This window comes from Bacillus rossius, chromosome 1 (assembly GCF_032445375.1).
Source record: "Bacillus rossius redtenbacheri isolate Brsri chromosome 1, Brsri_v3, whole genome shotgun sequence".
In the NCBI taxonomy this organism is placed as follows: Eukaryota; Metazoa; Arthropoda; class Insecta; order Phasmatodea; family Bacillidae; genus Bacillus; species Bacillus rossius.
Window position 1 is genome coordinate 371,535,721 of NC_086330.1, and position 27,700 is coordinate 371,563,420.

General features: G+C 37.0%; 1 protein-coding gene across 5 annotated transcripts; it reads right to left on the minus strand.

Moving 5' to 3' along the window:
- On the minus strand, window positions 1-27,700 carry LOC134528463 (oocyte zinc finger protein XlCOF8.4-like). Of its 5 annotated transcripts, none has more exons than XM_063362110.1 (5): window positions 27,578-27,673; window positions 17,496-17,601; window positions 9,018-9,165; window positions 7,419-7,568; window positions 4-5,106 (listed from the first exon to the last, which is right to left on the minus strand). In XM_063362110.1, exons 1-5 carry the CDS (start codon window positions 27,588-27,590, stop codon window positions 5,023-5,025), a joined length of 501 nt encoding a protein of 166 aa, XP_063218180.1. In that variant the 5' UTR covers window positions 27,591-27,673; the 3' UTR covers window positions 4-5,022. The 5 variants fall into 5 exon arrangements, with proteins under 5 accessions (XP_063218176.1, XP_063218180.1, XP_063218179.1 ...); XM_063362107.1 differs by having other exon boundaries at window positions 7-5,106; window positions 7,490-7,568; window positions 27,578-27,700; XM_063362108.1 differs by lacking the exon at window positions 27,578-27,673 and adding an exon at window positions 20,972-21,100 and having other exon boundaries at window positions 7-5,106; window positions 7,490-7,568.

Consider the following 27,700-nt stretch of genomic DNA (forward strand, 5'->3'; position numbering starts at 1 on the left):
AGCAGTGACGTCATACCGGAGTGGCAGCAGTGATGTCCGACTCGGACTCAAGTGGCAGCAGACTCAGCCTAAAAAAAATGCATTTTACAGCGTCCGTGGCGTATTTACCGTGCTGCAACATAAATTGAATTATATTTTCATTACATTTTAAAACTTTTTACGTTCGTTAAGTTTCTGTGGATTTTTTTTTTTCTGCGTTACTGTCTTAGGAAAAGGTAGCAACATTGTGTAACAAACTAAAAAATGCCTAAAAATAAACCAACAGTGGCTGCACGTGCAGCAGAATTTTTAAAAGAAGGGTTTTATGTGAGTGGTAGTAAAATACTGATGTGTAAATTTTGCGACTGTCGTTTAGAGTTTGAAAGGAAAGATACATTAAACAAACACATTCAGTCAGAGAGACACAAAAGTGGGAAGCAAAGGCAACAAACTTCAAAACGGCAGCTTTCAATTGATGAGGCAGGGCCAGTGCTAAAACGAGCCAAGGAACAAAAAGATGAATTTGTACTGGAAACAGTTGAAACATTTACTGCGGCTGGAATTCCTGTTGAGAAACTGGACAACTGCAAACTTAGGGAATGGGTAGCAAAACATGTCAGTGGTGCTGGTGATATACCTAGTGCAGACTGGGTAAGAAAAAAATATATTCCTCTTTTAAGGGATAAGAAAGAGGCAGAGATCAGAGAAAAAGTGGCAGACCAGAAAGTCGTAATATGGCAGATGAAACCACAGATAAAGCAAATAACTGTGTGTTCAATATTCTTTTCCAGATATTGCAACCAGGGGCAGAACATAGCATTTTACTTGGAGCATCATATGTACTTGAAGCTGCTAATGCTGTCAACTGCTCGAAAGCTATGATTGACATATGCACCAAGTATGAAATCAAAGAAGAAAACATAGTTGCATATGTAACTGACGGTGCTAGATATACCTATGACCAGATCTGCAAGCACTTTGAAAGGTATTGTCGTACTAGGGATGTAAGGGAACGAACAAATGAAATGTCGGAGTGGGCGCCACCACGTGATGTGGGCACGTGGACCCGGCGGAGACTCCCTTCAGGGCGTGACGGGCCCGTGTAGGGCTAGGCCCCGTTCCCTTAGCACACGATATCGCTCCAGTGGGCTCTTAAGGCGTCCCACACGCCTCGAGGTTCAGGAGCAGGGACACGTGGTCACTCGACTAAAAATCACAAGTTCGACGTACTCCTTTTATTCCAGCAACGTTACAACACGTCTCCAATTGCGCTTCATCTACATTCCCTCAATGAAACTGTTAAAAGCGCCAACGGCGGGAAAGAATCAGTTTACAGGCTGACCAGGTCACCTCGTGGCCTGGCCTCGTGAGTTTAGGACGTGGTTCGTGGTTAAATGTTCGAAATGAACTTAAATATTTATTAAAACGAGTCGGCCACCCGGAGTAGGCCTCGCAGATTCAAAAAGGTTTTAAGAATTATGAAAAGTCCGGCGGATGTTAAGAGATCAGTTGATTGAAAAAAAATATGAAGTTGCACGATGCTCACCAAGCGTCCTACCCCGGGTGACGAACAGAAGCAACTCAAGAGGCCAGGGCAGCATGGCGGCCAGAAAAGCGCTGGATTTACCGTTAGTCTCTCCTGTTATTTATTACCACTTATTTAACTAAAACAAATACACTAAAAATACTATAATAAAATTATACCAAGGTTTCCTTAATTATTTATGTTGAGTATTAATTATTTTAATTGGGATTATGGTTCAAACTGGTTGCGGGTAGTTCCACTGCCTGCCGCATGGGGCGCTGTGCCGTCCTTACCACTAGCACTGCAAACATTATCTGTAGGGAATATTATTTAAAGAAAAGACAGGTAGCAATTACGTAAACATTAAAATTGAATGATAAAACAAAAGGGTTCGTGGCACAGACTCGACTCTCGCCTCTTGTCGGCAGCCTCACGCACACACACACACACCTGCACACAGGGCGGGAGGTTTGAAATCGAGGGTGGTGGTGGGAGGAGAGGGATGGCGACTGCATGAGGCACATCGGGCTCATGGAGGGCGTAGCCCCGGTCGACGTCAGTATATTTTGTGAACATGTGTACCACGTGCAGTGCTGGGCACATAAAACCAATCTGGTAGGGCAGATCTGGCAGAACAGTTTGGAGGATTTAAACCTCTTTGTGATCAAGGTAAAAAAATGCTTTTTTGAACACACGAAAGAGACGGCATGCCTACCTCAACTTTTTGAGGGACAAGAATGGAAAAGATAACATGAAGATGTTTCCATTGCCCATTGTGACACGATGGTACACGTGGTTTCATGCTGTTTTCTACCTGGCTGATCACCTGCATAACGTTGTTGTTAGCTTCTTTGAACAATAAATTGAGTGAAGAAAATAATGCCAGTGTAAAATTCATAAAGGGACTGCCTGAAACTGAGATACAAGCCCTTAAAGCTCAGTGTGTGTTTGTCACTGAAAATTGTGCCTGCTTTGTTGACACAAACTTTTTGGAGGGATCCTCCTACCCAACTGCCCACCTCCTCTATTCAAAGCTTCAGAAGCTTCAAATTTCATTGGAAGTTCTAACAAAAGGAATTTTTCCAGAAGCTGTTGAAAAGTTACTGAGAAAAATGAAAAGTGTTCAGTCTGCAGCCTTGAAAGAACAGTTCAAACAGACATCACAGCTTAGCTTACTAAAGCTACATGATTTTGTCTCAAGTGATCCTTCTCATGCACTTTTGGTCTGAAAAATTACTGTGTTTTCTCGCATAATCGTAGCACATTTTATTCTAAAATCAAGTTTGAAAAGTAGGGGTGCGACGATTATGCGGAATAAGTTTTTTTTGTTAGATAAAGTTATTTATAAAAACAAAAACAAAACCCATTCATGGAAAGTACGTTTATTTAAAAAGTTAAGTATAAAAGAGCACGCCAAACAATTTAAATTAATACGTCATGCAACAAAAACCTTTCTTCAAATTTAATTAAAAAAACAAAATTCTGTGATCCAAATCTAAGCCGAACGAACGTGTAACTATCGTAGTACACACCACGAAAGAGTACGGGCCATCATATGTAGTTAACTTGGCAATTGATAGATATTCAACTATAGATATTGCGAGATATTGATATTCAACTACGTTTGCGCGCTCTATACGGCAAACAACATAACTAAATATTAATGATTACAAGTGCTGGCTAAATTTTTGTAAGCGGTACACCGCGGCGACACAGAGGAACAGATGAAGGTTATAATGTTTAAAAAGTCTTTACAAGAAAATTTACACATCAGACAACTTCGTATTTCAGTTAATTAAAAAGTAAGAGGTAATGTCCGAATAAATATTAGATTTCTATTTCAAAATAAATTGTTTCATATGGAAAAAAATATCCACACAAAGCGCTCTGAATCTAATAGCGGAACCAAAAACATAATGTGATGTTTACGCGAGAGTTTTTTTTTATCCAAATTTTGATGCCCTAAAATATGGGTGCGACGATTACACGAGAGCGACTATTATGTGATAAAAGTGGGTACACTACTTCTATCATGCTAGCTTAGCCAATGGAACCACCACTCTGTAGTAATTTCTTACTGAAGGTACTTCTATTGTAAATCTGATATCACATTTTAATACACACCAGAAAACAATTCTAGTTACACAAAATTATGTTTAACATCTTTACTTAAAATTCCTTATCTTCTAATCGTGCAAATAATGCTCTAAAACTTGTAATCATCAACAGATTCTACATATATTATTTCGTTGTGACATCCAACATGGACAACTAACTGACTTTAACCTGTAGACTAAACTGCGATTTTCAATGTTCATAGTTTAAGTGTTTATAACACACAACGCAGATAATTTCAGGATTTTTAAATACTATTTTTGTCTAACATATACACCTTCATGCCACATTACGATGTCTATTACATACATTGCACAAATAAACTATTTTTACAACAACCGAAAAATTTACCTCAAGCAAAATAGGTGTACATTCAAAAATTCAAAAACAAAATTAAACTTTTCAACTTAGTGCTACCTAGGTAACAGCCATACCATGTCAGACCATCTCAAGATGCTATGCAAGGAGAATTATTCATGAAAATAATATGAAACTTTACTAAAAGTAGTTGAACACATAATTCCACCTTAAAACAAAAAAAAAAAAAAAAAAAAAAAAACAATATTTCAAGGTTTCAGTAAGATTAAACAAAATATTATCACTAAAATAGTAATTTTATTATACTTTAAATACATAATAAATAGTCTTGTACAAATTTCCCGGTACAACGTGATGCCGGAATCTCCTAACTTAAATACCACAAAATGCACAGTGAACAGTGGACAACCCCAGAGTTTAAAAAAAAAAATCTAGAACTAAAATTATTATGGCCATAGTAAATGTAAACGCCATCCACGTATATCACATAGCTTGTAAGGTTCGGTATGAAATATATTAATAATTTACCTGTAATTTTCTTCCTGTCAGGGTAAACCAAGCAGTTGCGAGTCATGGCGATTCACATGCCCAACTCACGTGAGACGCGTTTCAACCAGTGTGGGTTCTCATGTGGACATTAAGCCCAATCAGTGTAGTGAACTTAGCAGAACATTCTGAACACGCAAACAGTTTCTCACCAGCGTGTGTTTTGATGTGCTCATTCAGGTAACTCTTCACATTGAACTGTGCTGAACATGTGGAACATGAGAACAACTTTGCGCTGGTGTGCGTTTTAACATGATCATTGAGGAAACTCCTTACCCTGAACTTGGCTGAACATATCAAACAAGGGAATAGCTTCTCACTACTGTGTGTTCTCATGTGAATGCTCAGGTGATCCTCCCGAGCAAACTTGGCGTAGCACAGCGAACAAGCGAAGCACTTCTCCGTGGTGGTGGTGTTTGCAGCCGGGGATCCGAGCGTCTCGTGAGACGCGGGTACTCTCTCTTCCTGGTGTTTCTTCTCCAAGCCCAAACTCCACGCCTGTAACCAAGCCGGCTTGAGCGAGCAGCCAGACCGAGGCGTCAACTCGCGATCCAACCCAAGGGCCTTGGCATGCTGTGTCTCATCCTCCTCCAAGTGCCGATATGCACTGCTGTTTCCGTGACCTACGAAAGATACAATCACAAGCATTAGACAAAAGAACAGTTTGTAGTGTAAGTTTAAAGATGTAGGTTTCAAACCATCTGCCCTCAGTGGCGGATCCAAGGGGGGGGGGGGGGGGACCAGGGGCAAGTGCCCCCCCCCCCCCCCAAAAAAAAAACCAGTTGTCTGCTACATTAATATTGCCGACAAAAGTTATTGTTTCTGAAACCAATAAAATATTTTAGTATAATTAATGAATTTCCTGTAGAATCATAAAATCTGGTGGTTGGATGTTATGTGTAGTGTGAGTAGATTAAATACAAATATTATCTTTGAAAGATTTGTGCAATGGGAGTGCATGACTTGATGTAAGTTTTTGGACATATGCCATTGCTAAGAACTTTTTCTGTTGGAGAAAAAATAAAAAATAAAGAAAGAAATAAATAAAAACCCCAAAAAGACAAAAAACACAAAATTAAGCAAAAAATTGCTGTTGTCAACAAGGATACAAACACAACAAAATACTCCGTAACAGGAATATGGTCAACAAAACAAAGAAAAACAAAAAAAAATGTACTAAGAGAATGAAAAAAAACCACAAATGATGACGACACAGAAATATTGAACCCAAAAAAATTCAGCACAGCGGTTGAAACGAAACAAAAACACGACAAAACGAAAAGACGAAACAAACACAATAGTTTTCCAAAACAGAATAGAACGATAAAAAAACCCCCACAAATGATGACAGCACAAAAATATATTGAACCCAAAATAATTCAGCACAACAGTTGAAACGAGACAAAAACACGACAAAACGAAAAGACGAAACAAACACAATAGTTTTACCAAAACAGAACTATTGTGTTTGTTTCGTCTTTTCGTTTAGTCGAGTTTTTGTTTCGTTTCAACCGCTGTGCTGAATTTTTTTGGGTAAAATATTTCTGTGTCGTTATCATTTGTGGTATTTTTTCGATCTCTTAGTACATTTTTCTTTGTTTTTTTTTTGTTTTGTTGACCATATTCCTGTTACGGAGTATTTTGTTGTGTTTGTATCCTTGTTGACAACAGCAATTTTTTGCTTAGTTTTGTGTTTTTTTGTCTTTTTGGGGTTTTTATTTATTTATTTATTTCTTTATTTTTTAGTTTTTAGTTTTTCTCCAACAGAAAAAGTTCTTAGTAATGGTGTATGTCCTAAAACTTACATCAAGTCAGATTAAATACAAATTTAGTAATTGTATAACATTTTTTTTCTCTGGCTATTCTGAAATCCTAGAGTGCCCCCTCCGAGGTAAACCTCTGGATACGCCACTGTCTGCACTGCACTTCAGCAACACTGCTACCTGATGGCTCCAGCAGTCACGAGATTGTGAGGGGGCACTGCGTGATCGTGGAGAGGCTAGAAACAACAGGGACGCCACAATGACAGCACCCAACCCCGCTGTGAGCGGCAATGCACAGCTCTTCAAAGACAGAGGAACTTAAATGTTGAGCAAACATTATTTTACTACTGGCTCACATAACCCATACATGACCACTTCCGCATGGCACCACTGCCTCTTCTACTGAATTCTGACATACCATCAGACCTCTACTTATAAAAATTAGGTAATGTTTTTGAGTTGGTTTATCCTAACAAACAATTTGGTCCCTTATAAATAAAAACTGTATTAAAATTAGATACTTTGTTGTATTAGATTTTTTATTGCCTTTTTTCTTGTTTATCTACTGACCTGTCAAATAGTGTTGCATTTGTTTATAGTGAGTGTATTAGTGTTGTGTCTATCTGTTGATAGTCATGTAACAAATAATAATAATTCTCATAACTCATTATAGTTAGTACTTCACAGAAAGACAGTTACACATCTGTACAAAAACTAAGCTTTCTGTTGATGAAATATAAGTATTTTATTCTAAGGCTACATGTTAACAGACTAGATAGAATTTCACCAAGAGTTAAAAGGCTATACGTGTCAGACTACTACGTATACAATTGATTTTGGATTTGAGGGTTAAATAATCCTTAAAAATTGTAAGCCACAATAAATTTAATGACTACGGAGTATTGACTAGGTAATTTTTGGAAACTTACAAATCAGAGATTTGACATTAGTTTGTAAAAACAAAACCTAATAAAATTAGGTTATGTGTATTTGTTTGCAAGTTAATTTTTGTGCTAACATACTCCGTCATCTCGAGTTGTAATCAGGTAAATCAGTTTAATGACAATTGACGCATAAGATGTAACCATTTTTCTTTATAAATGAGCAAAAAAACCTTATACGGGGATGGTAATTTCAAGAGACACTGGTTCAGTAGGAATTTAGGAATTTACTGTCGACATTCCGGAGGGCAGTACGAGCCGAGGCACAGGACACACCAGCGCTGCTCTCAGCTGCCACACACCTGCGTGGGTGGCCTGCTCCTCCTTCACCGCCGCGTTGGCAGCACTGCAGGCCACCCACGTCCCAGCGTCGTCCTCGTCCTGTCACAGTCCCACCCGCAGTGAGAACCTTGGTCCAACACTCAGGATCAGAGAGGAATTGTGATGTTTGTCGTTTTTAACAAGCTCAACGTAAACCAACCTCTAATTACTAATTACAACAAACATGTAAAATTTAACTAGAATTTTTCTATGTTTTATATTTTAGTGCAATTTAAACTAATGAAAACATATTTTATTAAGTTTATTTACCAACCAAGTTTTTTTCCAGTTTGTGCTCAAAAATCGATGGTTCAAACACAAGTGGAGTCAGTTCCAAATGTTTGACATCTTACCTCTCAACTAACTGATTCCAAAAGAACGTATTAGTGCTTAGTTGGGTCACAACTTATTTTAAAGTTTCCGAGTGAGGAACCTGGTCTTCATCACACACAACATCAACCCCTAGTCACTCTTCAAACACAATATAAATTATTTTAATGCCTGAATAAGCTTTCATACTCAAGTACAAAGTGATTATAAGGCCTTGGCACAATGTTGAAGCACCTACAAATGCACGTATGGGTTATACATTCCCGATCCTTGCAGTAGCAGCTCTCCTGAGCTCACAACTCGTGAGAGAACTTGTCCATCCTGTAATGGTACAGATACCAAAACTTGTGAAATCGAGCTCCAAGTTGGTATGCAAAAACCTGCAAGTTAGTACTGAGGTTCTGTAGTAACTCGTCCATTAACTTTAGGTTCCACAATCACCAGGACTTCTGGGCTTGAAGCAAAAACCGCAATTATTTTGTTCAAAACTAGTTTGTAAATATACTCTTTAAAAATTTGTTTTAACATATTGAAATCTTCCAGATAACACTTTCTTTCAAACAAAAACTTATATTCCTTTTTTTGTTTACAGAGTAAGCAATTAATGCTTAAAACAAAACAAAAAATTGGAAGCTAAACCCTGACCACATTTATTTATTAAGGTCTGGCAACTTCCTATTCTTATCATTGGTGCAATCTGTCCACTTATTGAAGCCTTTGAACTAATGGCGCTAGTACTGAACACACCCGGGCTTAACATTGTGTTCAATGGGAGTTTCATATATAATTGAATGTTAGTGGTAATTCTGCATTTGTGTTCTAAGTTCTCACCACTTAAAGAGTTTAACTGACATTTGCTTCGAAATTACAAGTCATTGCTTTGCATTAAACACCTATGAAGCTCCCAAATAAATGGAAAATCATAAAATCATAAATTGTAGACAATGTTTTAAAGAAGTCACAGAATTAACAAATAATATTCAATTATACGTATGTAAGTGCCATTTAAAACTATGGTAACTATGTTAAGACTGGGTGTGTCAACTACTAACATAATTAATGCACAAGCCCCCGCAAGCTTCATCAGGCAGACGGAGAATAAAGAGAAGTTACACGACCAAGACCCTGACACATTCTAAACACTAAAACATCATCTGTATGTTTACAGTCCAAACTCACCGGCAGCTCTGTCTTGACGGTCACGAACACGGCTTCGAAAGGCTCCGTCTTCCCGGCATCTCCCTCGGTGCGTGCCGGCTCCATCCGGCGGGTGGGGTCTTGTCCCAGGAGCGGAGGGCATGTACTCTCGGACCGCCTGGTTTGGGCGCTAAGAAAATATTTACAGGCCATCTCCACTGCCTCCAAATTACAATTCGAGTTTATCGTGTTTTACGTTGCAAACATCATAAAGACGGTTAGATGAGGTTACCTTTACTCCATAAATATAATTTTTAAGGGCTCGGTTCAAGGTCACGGTTGTGATTCTGTCCCGCTGGAGAGCGCTAGTAGTCGCGATCAGTTGAACACTCGTTATCACAGACATATATTCTCCCCGGGTGCAGCTTTCGTCCGGGTAGAAGCAGGGGGGACACGATAATTACAACGCGGTGTTGCCATGCGTTATCTGACACGTGACGCTCGCACCAAGGGCTATGGGCTACCGAAGACAGGCGGTTCCGTGGTCGCTCTGCTAGCTATCCGAGGGCAGCTAGGCAGTGCCTTCTGCTTCCGAATGGGCCCCAATTGGCGGCGTGTGCTATTTGCATGCTGGTTTAACCATGGATATATTGAATAGCAGTCCGTGGACCATTTGGCCGGCTGGTGGGAAAGGCAGCCTGGTACGATTAAGGAAAAGTTAAATAGAATATTACCTACAAAATTATATTCAAATAAAATTAAAACAAAGAACAGAACTAAGGGCAAAATCCTATTATAGTGAGTCAAGAATTAAAACAATTATTTTTTTGTGAATGCTCAGTTTAAAGTTATTTCTATAAAGGACATATACAGTCAAACCTCTCTGAAACGACCCCTCACGGTTCCCAGGAATAGGGTCGGAATAGAGGGGGGGTCGTAATAGATGTTTTCCGAAATTTTCAGTTGATTTCAACCCCCCCCCCCCAACCCCTTTTCCCAAACCGCTACTCGCTAAGAAACCAGCCATACAATGGCAGGATGCTGTCACTCACAATGCTAGACGGCTGTGCTTTAAACCTTCATGACAAGTCCGTCGCCCTACAGGCCACCTCTAAAGAAAATATGTCAATAGACAGTTTATTTTTACTGGTTAGATTACATGTACGATTTCTTGCTTGCCGTTGTTAAATACACTAGAACCCCGATGTCACGAACCCCGGATTTAACGAAGCAGTGATTTTACGAATACATTCTCGAGAACCGTCAAAAAATTGGACATTTTGACCAAAATGTGAAAATCAGAAGAAAAAAAATTTAAAACAAAACAAAATGAAAGATTATTAAAATCTGTTAACTTTAACACACAGCGTATTTTTTGTGTCGGCTTTAATATTTCCAATAATGTTCATGTGAGAATAACAAAAAAATAATGGGACATTTCCTTTAAAAATACGGCAGCAGTAGCTTGTGCAACGTAAGTGGGAGCGCGGGAATATCGTCTAGACAGGCTGGCGGCAGCACAGGCGGCGGATGCATGACGTCATACGGCTTACCTCTCCTTCCCTTGTCTAGACTTCAAGGTTCATCCCTCCCAGGCATACAAACCATCGTGTCTCTCTCCCCCTCCTACTTCAACGTCCTTTGGCATGTGAAACTGTCAACATCCTTCCTCACCTTCACCAAACTGTGTGCGACTAAAGCCAGGTTTGTATAGTCCAGTTCTGGTAAAATGAAAAATTTTTAAGGGCCCCCGCGACAGCCATTTACCGTTAATTGTTTTGATACAAATTGTTTGTTAGTTACACAACATTATTTCTGAAGGAAAATCACTGAAACTTCAAAATTTATTTAATGGAAAAATTTAGCAGGGCCGTAAAAGTATTCATTTTTGCCGCAAATGAACTATACTCGCCCTTCCTGCCGGACAACATTCTCGGCGCGTGACGCATGGCAACTACAGTCGTGTGCCGCGCACAGCCACGAAAAACCTACGCAATTTCCAAACTATACTATATATCCGACTGGAGTCTGTTTACGAAAAGCATTTAAGAATTTGTTAATGGTTCTTTTGAGATAAAATGGCTAAAAGACATGTTTTCGAAGTTTTAGGTGTAAAAAACCCGTTACAAATTTCTTGAAAGTATCATAGGGAAATGCATTACACCTTTATCTTTATTTTTCCGCCATATAATGTTATGGTCACCGCTCAAATTTCACTGTTATCTGACGGGAACGAGATGACTGCGCGCCAGTTCAGAAGCCTTGCACTTAGAGGTTTTACCGCGCTAGAACTACCATTGAGCGTCGATCTTATCATCCCGCTTCACTAACACACACGCTGACCAGACGGCGCCCTAAAGCTGATTAGAGGAAGCATGTAGAAATGCAAGGCAGGAAATTTTTCCAGCTTATCAACCAGGACCCGGGCAAGTCTTGACTATTAAGCTTTTCACATTAAAATATAAGAGACTTGTATTGTGTAATTTCGGTGTTATTTAGCGGTTTTTCTTAAAAATCGCTTTTTTCGCATTTTCCATATAAATTCGCGGAAAATTTCGCGATTTCGCGATTCACCATATAATCGTGGCCCTAGTTATTGCTCGCGCGAGAGGAGAACGTGGAATGTTAGAAGAAAGATAAATGCGGGGTAGACAGACGGCAGCCAGTGTGTTTCCTGCGCGGGGAATAAGTGGCGTAGCCTTTTTTTTTATGCTGGGTGAAGCGACCTTTTTCTATCAACCCACGGGAAAAATTAATTGCTTGAGCTGTCAAAATAAACATCGCTGCGGCAGTTAAAACAAGTCGAGGCGGGCGTGCATCCAGTCGGTCGCTGTGTATTGTCAACCGATAGTAATCAAAATCAAGAGAAATCCAGCAGGTAGCTTTGCCTTAACTGCGTACCACACTAGACACTCGCAATAAGCTAAACGTAAACACGTTGCCACAAAAACCTTTATCTGCACCCTGCCGACAAAGGGACGTGGAATGGGGGTTGTTAAGCGCTGACAGCGGTCGACAGGAAGCACTCGGCAAGAGAAACGCAGCAACACGTTACTCACCACAAGAAACTTATTTTCTGTCTGTTTATCTTCGGATTTTCGGCAATTTTTTCACGGTTCCTCGAAATCGGGTTGTAATAGAGAGGTGGTCGCAATAAATGGGGTCGCAACAAAAAGGTTTTACTGTATATTTATTTCAATGGTTTCGATTTTGGCAAACAATATTTTGATAAGTTAACATAAATTTTTTTTAGTTTCCTGATATCATCTTCCAATCTGTTTTACAATAAATATTTGATACATTCAGCAAAAAAAAAAAAACCGTTTGTTTGAATTGAAAAGAATATGTTGTGTGACAATTAGAAATTCTTCAGTGCAATATATACTAATCCAGGTTAATACTTTGTTACCAATAAAAAATTTATATCTTTGAGGCCTATTGACTCGGGTTTTGATTAGGCTGGGATAATATGTTACAAAACGCAAGCATAATTAATAATAAACGACAGTTTAGCATTTTTTCTACCGTTTATTTTCATCTCGTGGTTCCGGGTTATAAATGTCCAGAACATTTAATGCAATACCTTACTTGACCCAATATTTTTCACCCAAGATATGTGTAGATAGCGATTGCCTTGAGATCCTTACAATAAGGAGCCTCAGCTTATAACTTATATTGGACACAAAAATATTTCCTTCATTGCTGTGATGAACCTCCCCGTTTTAAACAGTCATTCGAAAGGAAACTTGACATTCGACTACTGTAAATGTAAACACTGCTTTATATTAAAATAATTCCATGTAAACAATTCAGTATTTATCTAAATAATTTAGGTATTAAATAAATAATGCTCCAAAGCACATTTATTTTCATTACCTACTTTCATTTTCTTACTAAATGAATATGTCTGAATTATACACAAATAATCAAATACCGTAGTGTCACGTTCATCAGACCTTTTCTTATCCAACATTTCGTATTATCCGACATCTCACAAAATAAAAACTATTCTATCGGAAACATTAACGACAATTTATGTCATAATAATTTTTGTTGATCCCGACTCTAAGTACTGCAATTTATTATTCAGCCAGATTTTTTTTGTTAATTTTTTTGGTTGTAAAAATGTTTATTAGGTTTGAAATGTTTAAAACATTAGCAAATTTTTACGTTTATAATGTTTTTATTAGCAATTCCCTATTAATTCGACATTTTAAATATTGGACTTTCTGCTGACCCGTTTATGTCGGATAAGCGAGACAACACCGGGACGGCCTCCACTGGGTGATTGAGGGGTCCCAGTGTGATGTGGGCGCCAGCAGTGCTGCTCCAGGGGCTGAGGTGAGCTGAGCGAGCAGGGGCCGAGGTGGTGGACATGCTGGGAAGGGTTCCTCAGCCTCTGTGCATAGCCGGAGCTCTAGCGGCTTTTCCGATTGCGTATATGTCGCATCCATATCCACGCCCGTGGGGGCCCGGGGCGACAGGGCCTTATGGCTAAGAGCGCCGGGTCAACAGAGAAAAGGGGGGAAACCCCTGAAAGGTCTATGTACGACCACACCAAAGATGTATGATGATTTTGTTATATTCGATGAAACTCAAGCAATATTTAGTTTCCCAGGTAAACTTGTAGAGTTACAATGCAGATAGTAAAAAAAAAAATATATTTCTCCATGGTGCGATTTTGGTTTGTGATTATCTGAAGTATCACAATTGATTTGTCTACTATTTATATCAAATATGATGTATTAATTACCCTTAGCTTTATGCTAAGTAAAAAATTGGCATTCCAAACATATAAACGCTTGTCAGTGTTGTAATGTTACACAAATTTAAGTAAGTAAATATAAAGATTTACCGTGATAAATGTTTCAATTTTTTAAACATCATACATTTCACTGATTACAAAACCTAAATTAAATCACAGAATTTGATTTAGTCTCATATTACAAAAAATCCAGTTACAGCTTCCTTAAAAATAGAATAATTGTGGTAGGTAATAGTTTTAAGTTGTTTTCTAGGAATTGTAAGAGGCCTGAATCGGTCTGCACTTCAGAGTCAAGATAAATCTTCTACCTGTGTCGCTGTAGTTACTTCGGGATCGGGAGGCTGGAAGTGGGGTCAGTATAAGAAATACTGGAATTTTCCTGAACACAATGCACAGTGATACAAATAAGGCCAGAACTGTGATTAATTAATTGCACAAGTACTGCAGTCGTCCTTACTTTACTCTCTAGTTTTGAGTTCATTTCAAAACCGTACTATACGGTAGCAACTCAATAAATAAACATTACCCACTAATTTTGTGAAGCTATGTAGTAAATAATCAATATCCATGTTTAACTTGAGTAAGTCCCATAAAGCATACATTATTATCAGTTAAAAATAATAGGAAATAAATATTCTAAATATATATGTGTGCGATTAATTAATATATGAAAAAGGGAAATGATTTTTGAAACAAAATACACATTTACAAGCAACAGGAGATTCTTAATATTAATTTGAGGATCAGTTGATAACTAATGAAAATTAATATTTATCCTGAACAAGCAATGAACGTTCACAACGTTTGGCCTCACAGAATTCCTGAACGTCAGCGAATAGGGAACGGGAATCAAGTGTTGAACGTTCCCACCAATTAGGTCAACAAAATGCAAGATCAGCAATGAATATAACTCGCAGACAGCACAATTTATTGAATTCTGCTTTTGCTTATGACTTTAACTCTGACTATGCTGTGCTAAATGATGTCAATACTGGTAGAATGGATAAAATATGCAATCAATGTCAAGCAAAGAAATGGAAGACTGAAGCTCCTGGTTTGTGTTGTGCTGGTGGAAAAATAAATATACCAAAAATCCCTGAACCAACATCAGTTTTAAAGGACCTGATATCAGGATCACACCCTTCATCAAAACATTTCTTAAATCATTCAAGGCAATATAATACACTTTTTCAGATGACTTCATTTGGTGCCAAAGAAATTCGAGAGGGGAACTTTATGCCCACATTTAAAGTGCAGGGACAAGGTTATCATTTAATCGGTAACTTACGGCCGGATGAAGGTGCACAACCAGAGTTTTTGCAAATATGCAGATCAGGTATCTTTGCGTTCTAATTTAAATCCGACCTTACAAATTGAACTTATCGATGCGCTTCAAAAATATCTTCAAGAAAATAATACATATATTCAAAGTTTTAAATACAATCTCGAAAATAGACCAGTGAGTGATTTAAAACTCATAATTCATGCTGATGTAAAACCTGTCAACGATCATCGAGGTCGGTATAATGTGTCAATGGTAGACGAAGTAGCTGTTCTTTTGATAGACGAGGATAAAGGTCCCCGAGATATTGTGTTGAATGCGAGAGATGGTCAACTTCAACGAGTTTCTGAGCTTCACAGATCTTACGACCCACTTCAATATCTCTTATTGTTTCCATCTGGCAATGACGGGTATTACATAAACATTCCACAACAAAATAGTGCTGCTAGATCTAAAACTGTAATGTATGCAGTTTTATGCCTTTAGATTCATGGTAAGAATAGGTGATTTCAACAGCTTACATTATCATATCTGTTCCTTTGACACGAACAATACCCATGTTTCCACTGTTTCCACCATTATCTGGAGACCTTCGCCTGTAGGTTGGGTAACCATCATCACCAGTTTGTGTTTCAGAAATAAAATGCCTAGGATACTTTTTAGAACATATGCCTTCTTTCATACATGGTGACGTAGGGTTATGAAATCCACAGGGACCATGAATCATGTTTTTTGTGACGATATTATGAAGTACGGTATCTTGCTGTTTGTCTGGTATTTCAGCCGATATTATTTCATCTATGGAATCCGGTTGGGCGTGAGGTAAACCTCTTTTTTTGCCATTCAACGCTGTAAACAAAAGCTTGAGTTGGTCCAATATATGTTTTTGTGTCAATAGGTCTATCATTTTCTTTAGTTTTAAATGGAATACCCTAGAAACCAAATCATGCCGATCGTATGATTTTTGGGAGGGTAATAAGTCATTTTTTATTTCTGTCCATTCAGGATTACATGTGAATGTAACAAAGAGATCTGGTCTTCCAAACTGTCTGACATATGTCATGGCATCTTGACTTTTTTCGTTCATGTATCTTGGAGATCCTGTAAATGATGATGGCAATATAACACGCTGACCAATATTAGAAGCGTCTACACTGCCATCATTGGTCACAGCATCTCTTAAATGTATGTATTCTTCAGCCCTCAATTTCTTTTTATGAAATCAAGCCTCTCAGATATCATTTTTTCCGCCATATCGACACAATATTGATTAAATAATCCTTTAAATTAATGTAAGCTGTTGAAATCACCTATTCTCACCATGAATCTAAAGGCATAAAACCGCATACATGATACAGTTTTAGATCTAGCAGCACTATTTTGTTGTGGAATGTTTATGCAATACCCGTCATTGCCAGATGGAAACAATAAAGGATATTGAAGTGGGTTGTAAGATCTGTAAAGCTCAGAAACTCGTTGAAGTTGACCATCTCTCGCATTCAACACAATATCTCGGGGACCTTTATCCTCGTCTATCAAAAGAACAGCTACTTTATCTACCATTGACACATTATACCGACCTCGATGATCGTTGACAGGTTTTACATCAGCATGAATTATGAGTTTTAAATCACTCACTGTTCTATTTTCGAGATTGTATTTAAAACTTTGAATATATGTATTATTTTCTTGAAGATATTTTTGAAGCGCATCAATAAGTTCAATTTGTAAGGTCGGATTTAAATTAGAACGCAAAGATACCTGATCTGCATGAGAAACAAAATATATTTGCAAAAACTCTGGTTGTGCACCTTCATCCGGCCGTAAGTTACCAATTAAATGATAAACTTGTCCCTGCACTTTAAATGTGGGCATAAAGTTCCCCTCTCGAATTTCTTTGGCACCAAATGAAGTCATCTGAAAAAGTGTATTATATTGCCTTGAATGATTTAAGAAATGTTTTGATGAAGGGTGTGATCCTGATATCAGGTCCTTTAAAACTGATGTTGGTTCAGGGATTTTTGGTATATTTATTTTTCCACCAGCACAACACAAACCAGGAGCTTCAGTCTTCCATTTCTTTGCTTGACATTGATTGCATATTGTATCCATTCTACCAATATCGACATCATTTAGCACAGCATAGTCAAAGTTAAAGTCATAAGCAAAAGCAGAATTCAATAAATTGTGCTGTCTGCGAGTTCTGTTCATTGCTGATCTTGCATTTTGTTGACCTAATTGGTGGGAACGTTCAACACTTGATTCCCGTTCCCTATTCGCTGACGTTCAGGAATTCTGTGAGGCCAAACGTTGTGAACGTTCATTGCTTGTTTCCCGTTCACGGTTTGCTATTGATCGGGAATTTTGTGAGGCCAAACGTTGAGAACGTTCAGCACTTGATTCCCGTTGCGTTCGTTCAACGCTTGTTTCTCTAGCGCGGTTTCGTTCAGCGATTGCTCGTTGAGTAGCCAACCTCTGCCTTTGTTCATCCTCTGTCTTTTTGCTGCGCATGAGTCGCAGTCGTTTTGCAGTGGCAGACTGTCGTGAAAGTTGGGGTCTCTTTCTGGGCATTTCTTTATCTATAAAAAAAAAACAATTTAAATTGTAATTTCCCAATGGACATTAACAAAAGCAAAACTTACTAAATAAATAATTTACATAATCAAAACTTATGAGCTATTAATTATTACTTAAAAAATAGTAATTATTTTACAATGAGACACGGTAGACGAATTACCCTAAAATACATCAAAATCTAATTTATGTGTCTAATTAGACACTGTAATTCACAAAAATAACTAAACTAAAACAAAACTTATTATATCTAGAAAGTATTATAAGTATATTATGGCCTAATACTACAAAATAAAAAACAATACCCTAAAGATAATTAAATACTACAAATTCTAATTAAAGTATTATACGATGATGAGATATCGCCTAATACGCCAAAATCAAACCCTAAAGATAATTAAAAAAGTAAACAAACAAAAAAAATTTCGTCTAGAAGTATTACAAAAAATGTTGTTCGTTAAGCACAACCGTTCCGCAAGGAGCCGACCGCGCGAGTGAGCCGCGCGGAATGTACCTCGCAGAGACTACCGCCCCCTCGCCCCTCATGACCGCCCACCACATCATACATGCGCATGCAATACTTAATACTTATTTGGCTACAACACTAATACTTACATTTTAAATATCGCGATATCTTTTGAATGAAACGTCCGAATTGAATAATTCAAAAAGTTCTAGAAAGGTATTGAATTCGTCTTGAATATGCAGCAATTTATTTTGATAAGGATTAATACCAAGGTACACAATAAAGAGTTTTTGAAGTGACAGCATTTTAATTATTTAAAAAAATAAAAGAAAACACTAATTGTGAGATAACTACAATAGTTAGACATATAGTTACGCGATATTTTTTGAAGACAATTATATGTTCTGCAAAGAGGTAGTACATTGTTTTTTTTTCTATAATCAATAGGTTTTGCAGCGCACGCCGTGTAAGGATTTTTTTGGGTCATTATTTTACACCTTGGGTTACCTTATTGGACTTTTAGTAAGGATCCCTAATGTTATTGATAATATATAATATAGCCAATTTTTCAAATCGGACCAGCATTCAAACAAACAAACAAACAAACAAACAAACTCTTCAGTTTTATAATATTAGTATAGATTATTGTTTTGATCGCTCAAACAATTTTAAACAATTACTACTAGTTTGATCAATTTTTACGTGAGAATCACGCTAGCTAATGCAAGACACATCTCAGGGTAGTCAAACTTCCACATCTCTTGACTACTGGTTTTCATTGAGCCTAAAATGAATAATAGGTATATATTTTACTAGCTAATAACCCGCAGCTTCGCTCGCAAAATTTCTGAGTATTGCTCAAATCTTACCATTAAAAAAAATTCCAAATATTTTTACTGAATAAATAGACACAATACATTTTTAGGTACGGAAAATATTTTTTCAATACTTGACTATTTAAGAATGAAATATTTAAAGAAGTTATGGGCAAAGTTGTTTTTAAATTTTAGTATAGATTATTTATATGATGTAATTAATTTATTGTCAGATTGTTCAAAGATATTTTACCTTGACGAAATCACACTTCTCTCCTTTAATTTAAATCGCTGCTACTAATAACTGTCCAAGCAATGTCACAACGACTCATCCATCTAGTTGCTCACTCAATGGCCCTCAGAAAAGCACTGTTCACCGTAGCTTCAATTGCTAACAGCTCGGCTGTAAGCAGACTATTACCAAGATAACGACTGGACATTGAGTCAGAAGTTCTTTGATGTGGTAATGCACAATATCGCGAAAATTCGCCCGCAAAGAAGTTCGGCGCAAATTATACTGAAGATTATGGGAGAAAATAAACTTATTTGCAGTTAAGTGACCACTTCACTACATAAACTTAAATGTAACTTTTATATATATATTCCAGTCTCATGAGCAATCTAAATTAACTTACAATTAACTTTGTTTAACGTAGGCCTAATCAATGGCTACCATATCAAAATTATTTTCAAGGGCCTGTCGAATTACCTCAATTTCGTAAATATAGTTTGTAAAGAAAAATAATTTTTTCCTGTTGTTCGAATCCAATACAACCATGTTATAAAAAGAGCAACATAATAACATTGTGCGTATTATAATTGTAGTCATTGGCATGTTGATAGTATTACATTCTCTTGTAAGTAAGAAATTGTTTAACTGATAACAATGTATTAATATCCTACTTAGTAATCTTCATTTTAAAACATCCAATATTTCAACTCCATTAATTTCAGCACTGACTAGTTTTAAAAACTTTGATACCTTATTTTATTTTACAGGTTCCCGTGTGCCGGCGGGTTTGTTAGGGCTCGGCGTATCAACTACCTAATCTTAGGAACACTAATGCTTAAATTTATTGGCCAATAAATGCAAGACAATGGCCGCGAAAGCCGGCAGAATCTTTATTACTAATGCCTAAAATTTATTTCCAAATCTCTGATCCATAGTTAGAAGTCCATAGGTTTTTTGATAGTTTAAATAGTTTCATCACATTTTTTGCAATAATTAAGCTTAGATAGTTTCTTGTGAAATTGTTGCTTTTCAACGCTCGCTCTTCATGTCTGCCAGTCCGGGGCGGATGGACAAAGAAATTATATTAAAAAAAATTATACAATTTTAACTAAATTCATGGCACACCCGAAATTCTGATCCAAATTCCTTCCAAAGGTACATAGCGACTTCAGCTACGGTCACCTGAAATAATACTGGGGAATATCGCATAGTGGTCATTTCATGTTGCACATTTAAACTGTATTGCCTGCAATCTTTTAAAAAGGCTTGCTGAATTTTTAGGCAGGCAAAATAATAAAACTTTAAAATGTGTATTGCATTTCTTGTAAGGCTGCATGTACCATACACAACCTATAAGGCCAATAAAAACATTTTACGAATGAAATATATATTCATTTCCCGTTGGAAATCTTTAGCCCTAAGCCGGTTGTTCACTACAGAATTATATACTGTACTGACTGTGTTGATTTCAAAAGCATACTCTAGCCGTAAAACCCATAAAAATCATATGGACGAGTGTCCGCTATGCGCGTTACAGGTGATGTATCAATATATGTAAGTGATAAGGGAATAATAATGTCTACGAATGTGTGGATTGTGTGCAAGTATGCAAGTGAGCAAGTAGACAAATGCGCAAGTATTCAATTAAGCGAGTGTGCTATAATGCAAAAATTTCATTGAGCACCTCACTCCTGAGCCCCGTTCCCCTGTCCTCCTTCGAGTACGACACTGCTGATAGTTACACTGTAAGCGTTACGCTTTTGTTATGCTGATTACAACATTGCGTCATCTTACTTAACCAGCTGTAAAAAGGTTACAATTAAATTTTCTTAAAATAATTATTGAATCATATAAATACATACCATTTACTTTGACGTTTAGATGCTAGCAGAAGCTTCATTCAATTTTTCATGGACTTTCTACGGTGAGATGAAGGTGGCGAGATCTTGGAACACTTACACCAATTTCTTCCCATGGCTGTAGCGTAGCAACTGGAGAATTGAACCGAGGAACAAAATCACTTAAGTGTGGGTTTACTGTTTCATAGCCTTTTGCGTGACAGCTGATGATAAGGGGTGGGTGAGGGGGAGATAGGCGAAGTGGCAACAAGGCCGTTCCTTCTCTCATTCAACGTGGCCCTTATCGCTTGTCCGCCGCCGGTGGAGCACATCATATTACCAGCGTGCGTTGCAGCCTATAGATCAGGCGCTGCCACAATATACATTTAAAAAATTCGGTGTTGCTTGTATATTTAACCAGATACATTGCCATCGCCAAGGACTTTTCGTGAGATTGAGATATGACCAACATTGCTACGAGATGATTTAGGGGGTAAGAACATACTGACTGATAATTGTGACAAAATTAAAACTTAATTTTACAATATCAAACTTAAAAATTTAAATTAAATTAAATTTTTTTCGTAAGAACCTATATGCTTATAATATCTACAATTTGGTGTCTGTTTTAGTTTTCTATTGCAATAACTGACGGAATCGCGTGCATTTAAGTTTAACCTGTAAATCCCTATCCCGCCATTCGGCTAGCATGGGAGTGAACCGAGCACTTAAGAAAAAAAAAAAATCAACATTATTTTCTTAGATGTTTTGTAGATTACCAAAATTATAAAAATAAATCACAAACATAAAAGATAACAAAATAACTTAAACTCATTGACGTCAGCCGGGGCTTCGCCCCATGAGCCTGATCATCCTCCGTTCCCTTTCCCACACCTTTCCTACCCGGCATTTGAACCATAACGTACGTAGTCGTGTGAGCATTTAAACTGCGCGCCAGGAACTACCGCAAGAGGGCGCTTAGCTGCAGTGCGCCGCACCCCTATATGTATTTAATAATATTGTAACCTTTTCTTTTCGCCCCTAAAATAGTGTCACGAAAAGTCAGTAAGTGAGTGTCTTTTGTTTTATTAATATATATTTTGTAATAAAATACGTGCAAGCACGGACAAGGACACTCCCTAGCGAGCGACGACGGAACTAACATATAACTTTATTCAAACTAATTTACCACATAAGTAATAATTACAGACGGTCTGGTCGTGGATGTGTATCTGGTAATTTTATAAAGAGTTCATGTTATTTTCTATAATAACCCGGGGCACGCAATAGCTAAGATGTTAACGGTAATTGTGTTGGGCGCGAAGGGCGACATGTTTCCTGCCGCAAGCCCTTGTCACCCCCCAGTCTCCTCCTACATCCGGCCGAGAGCGGACGTCTCTGCAGACACCCCGAGGACATCACCGTTGTCTCACCGATAAGTAGTTCTGTTCATTTAAATAATTCAAAACGTTTTCTTTCCATCCTCGGGGCCTCTCTCGGTCGGTGGGACTGTTTTAATTAGTAATTTCTATACTCTCAGGAGTTTTTAACCAACTGTGTTCTACGTAAAAGCTTGAGGCGGCCACGTGTGTGGTCCGTCTCCTCAACTAAACCGATTCGTGCCTCGGGCGTTTTTAACAGTATCAAGGAAGGATTGTATGAGGACGTGTAACGTAGAAGTAAATAAAACCAACTTAATTGAGTCACGTGTCTTTGTGTTCCCTCTAGCCGGGTCCACGTGCCCACTCACGTGGTGGCGCCCACTATTCCCACCAATAATTCAAAACGTAACATCGGTATGCCCTCATCATGATAGAATACACAATGTCTTAAATACAAATATTTACTTTATTTTTTTTGAAAGTACCTATCAATGATATAAGTTCTTATCACTGAGTATAAGTAGTTTGTTCTTTTCAATTGATATGCACAAATTTATACTTATTTCTCATAAAATGCAGCTAAGTATATGGGTTGTTACTATGACACAGAATGTAATGGCGGCTTATCTATGGATGCCATGCCTCGTTGCTGGAGTCTACGACTAGGTTTCTGTTTGGCCAACATCTAAAGGTGTTGTCTGTGTTTTATTTTAACATATGGCACTGGAGATGGCCACTCATGTCTCATCAGTACATATGAGCCGCTGATCCCTCGAGATTGAAGAATGGCTACACTGACTACTATTCTACCACTAGGATCCAACACCAACCAGGCGGTGCTCTATTGCCAACCTCCCAGCCATACATCTGCACGGCTGTGTACCGTGTGGGCCGAAAGTTACGTGAAAATGCCTAGATGGACCTTACGCAATCTCCATGTAACCACCCAACAAGAGCAGTTACACTGTTTGGAACTATCATCATCATCTGAGAACTGTATGAAAAAGAACTGCTGTATATGCTGAAAATAATTTTGTAGTTTTATGTATTTAGGTTAAGATATTTTGTATGATAAGGTGGCATTATCTGGGTTAAGATAGTTGTGTTGTCTGGGTGGTATTATGTATGTGATAGTTGAACTGTAGCCATGTTTGTGAAAGGGAACCTAATATGTTAAGAGTTGTGTCTTTAATAAATGAAGAAATGTGCAGAACATAATAATGGCGACGAGGTAAACCGGTACAGACGCGATGCTTGCAGTATGTGTAAACGACGATTGTGCGGTTAAGGGATGATCGAAAACATGGCGCTTTTTCAATTCTTTGGCGAATTCATCCCGGGACGAGACACGTGGCGAACATATTCAGAGCGCGCCTACAGTTTTATTTTGTGGCTAACCACATAACGAAGGATGAGGAAAAACAAGTGATTTTTTTTACAGTATGTGGCACCGAATTGTACAATTTAGTGACTTCGTTAATAGCGCCGAAATAAACTCTGGAAGTAGCGATCGCTGACGTCTTGCCCTGCTGACAAACCATTTTGAGCCGAAACCTAGTGAAATTGTCGAGACATTCAAGTCTCATAGAAGGGACCAAGGGGATGGCGAGTCGATCTCGCAGTATGTGGCAGAGCTGCGGCGATCATCTGTACATTGTAATTTCCCAGATCTCGAGAGATGTTACGAGATCGCCTCGTGTGTGGTGTGCGGGATAAGATGCTGCAGCAAAACACTTGTATGGGTTGGCCAGAGGGAGATGTTGCAGAAGATCTTCGTCCATATGTTCGTCGTAAAGAAAAATTGTCTGTCTACAAGGGTTGCTATCTTGTGGGGGAACCGTGTGATTATTCCACCATCTTTAAGGACACATTTGTTACAGGTAGTGCATGCAGCACATGATGGAGTTGTCAGGTCCAAGGCGTTAGCCCGCAGATACATGTGGTGGCCTAAGATGCACACCGACATTGAAGCAATTGTTGGACAATGTGTAGAATGTCAGCAGCAACGAGCAAACCCCCCAAAAGTAAAAGACGTTTCTTGGATTGCAGAAACAAAACCGTGGCAAAGAATACACATATAGATTTTTTTGGCCCATGGTATCCAGGATGGGAAATGGCTGTCATCTGCAACAAGATAATGAGACACTTAGAACTTCAAAGTGAGTAACACGATTACCAAACAGACTAAATGATTTTGTAGTGTATTAAGTTAAGGGGAACAATATGTTATGTATTTATGTTAAGATATTTTGTATGACAAGGTTGGCATTATCTGGGTTAAGATAGTTGTGTTGTCTGGTTGGTATTATGTATGTGACAGTTGAACTGTAGCCATGTTTGTGAAAGGGAACCTACAATGTTAAGAGTTGTGTCTTTAATAAATGAAGACATGTGCAGAACATAATAGTAGTAAACCATATTTTATCTGAACATTTGTAAACAATTGTTTGTTTGTTTGTTTGTTTGTTGTTTGTTTAGAACTCCAAAGGGATAGTATTATAAACATTCTGTAAGTCAAAATATTTTTTTGATAAATCTTTAAAATTAAAAAAAAATATTTGTTTATTAATCTTTAATTTATAGATATTGCTTTTTAAATCTTTAATGAAGTAACTTCCTACTCACAAATACCTAATAATGGTATCCCTCAGTGGAAACAAAAATAAAATTTAAAAACAATTTTTTTTACTATAAATAAGTAATTGTGTGAACACATTGATAACCCACTACAAGTATACATATATGGGCAGTCTTTCACTTACGTCTACGTCTACTTATGCTCATAAAGATAAACAATGCAATATAGCATCTCTAACATCCTTCCTGAAGAATTTAAATTTCATGAGAATAAAATTAAAGGTACACTTTACGACACATGTTGAAGTCATTTTAAGTTGTCTATACAAAACATATACTTTTGTACAGTGTTTGTCTTTTTCCACTAATCAGGTTGTCTTATCATTAAGGATGCCCTATATTACAACAAATTCTGTTTGGCTTCTAACAGAACAGTTTACTGAATTACAACTAAAATAATAATTTATTTCAACTATATGTACATTCATTAGGCACTCAAATATTCACGTAGAACAAATATTTCTGTTTAATTGAAAAATTTCTTAATGAAATCATGAATGGATATGAATTCAGGAATTTTCAAAAATCATATCACTAACAAATATTTGCACATCATTACTGATAAATATTGTTCATTTTCAATCCAGTTTCCATGGCAACGGAACTAAAGATTGACAGCCCACCAGTGGTGTCCCGGCTGCCGAGATAAGCAACCAGAGGTTCTGGGTGGTTCAGTGGGGTGTCTGAGGTTTCGAGGAATAACAGCCTTTTAAAACGCACTTGTAACAGAGGCAAAAGTCACTGATTGAGTTATAATTTTATATAATATAAATAAAATTTAAAAATAAAAAATTACAACAGTACCAAAATGGTAAAATACATTTTAACAAAAAAAAAATTGAACCAATAGGTCATATGTAAACTGGAGGAATTATTATTTTTGTTATTGCTCCTGTTTTTATATTCTAAATTCCATGATGAAAAAAAGGGGAGGGGGGAGAAGTGTTTATTTAGGTGGCGATTGATCGCTACGTTAACTGTACCTTCAAGTTTATCAACACACACACATATATATATGATAAACTTGAAGGTACAGTGTATATATATAATTTTTTTTAGCTGAATTAGAACCACCACATGACTGATCACACCTAATGAATCATTGGAGAATAACTGAATATCTTGGCAGGACAAAGAATACTAACTTTGAACTCTTATATAATGTTTCTCATTAAAAAATTTGAGTTTTAAACAGACACACAGGTTTTTCTCCACATACACAAGACAAATTAAATGCCAAACGAGCAAAAATGATTCACGACTGTGACTATACACTGCACTAATTGAGATAAACATGCATTCCGTTAAAGATAAACTTCTGGATTTACCTTTCTATATAAGTCTGCAGTAAAAGTTGTAAGGTCTCAAGTAAACTCTGTATCTTGTGATATGCAAGTATAAAGTGCAAGCGATTTAATCTATAGTTGTGAACTAGAAATTAATTAAGAGTTATAATATTGCCATATTTTATCCAGTATATTTATGGACAGAAGGTAGGCCTACTTAAGGCCCTCAAGATTAACCCTGCCCTACACTAACACAATTTTTTAAAATCCAATATTAACTGAAAAATGACTCTGCATCAACCCATCACACAACCTGACTATTTCAGACTTAACGAGGAATTCAAGATTTAACATGGTTAGGCAATATAATAATAAATTTTTATAAATAAAAAAGAATAAAATTCTACAGAAAAATAATTTATCAAACTATTTTTTAAATATATTGCTCATTAAATACAACACCATAACCCAAAAACTGTATTTTTCAGGAGAAGATTTTGAATAGTTTCAAACGCTGCCACTTCAAGATATAAATATTTACAAAAACAATATTTTAATATTTGACAAAAAAATAGTAATAATGAAAGTATCAAGTTTATTTTAGCTATTACCAAAAAATATATTATGAACCTCAAAGTAACATGCATACATACCTATGTCATTGTTGTTAAAAAAATATATACTTTAAGTATGACACAAATCAAAATGTGACATTCTTGACAGACATTAGAATTATATTCGTGATAGTAATGTCACCCATAACCATATCTTGTAACATACTGAATTAACATCATGTACCTCGTAGAACAAAACCGGGCAGAAGCCCATTCACAAGCGTATCAATTGATAAATTAACCAATCAATCAAAGTAGGTATCATTTGTGAGTCATTTTAAAATCAAATATATTATGGTAACAATACAGCTTTGTATCATATGTTAAAAAAAACAACTGTGTAGGTAATAAGGAACAATTACCCCGTGAAAATTTATTAAGATTAACTATCTGTGAAAATTAAAGGAGGTTTACTGAACTTTGAAAGAAATTTCCTTGAGTAGGCATTTTTTAAAAACAAAAAAAAATGAATTTTAGAGTACTGATTATCTAAAAAAAATAAAATAATAATAATGCAGGCAAGTATTTATTTTAAATGTAGCAAATCATTAAACCATAACCAACCATTTATACGATTTAACAGCATGTTAAATGTAGCTAACCTAACCAAAAATTCAATACGGAAACAACCAAATCAAAATTGAAAACTCGCAAATAACCGAAAAATTCTATAAAATGATATTCTGTGTCAGTGAAGATAGACTTACGTACCTAATACTCCCATACAACTGTTAAATTCTCACTATTTAAGTGCATATTGCACAAACAATTCAGGTTTCTTTCCAGCAATAACCACAAAATATAAAACATTGCAGACGACAAGAAAAAAAATGT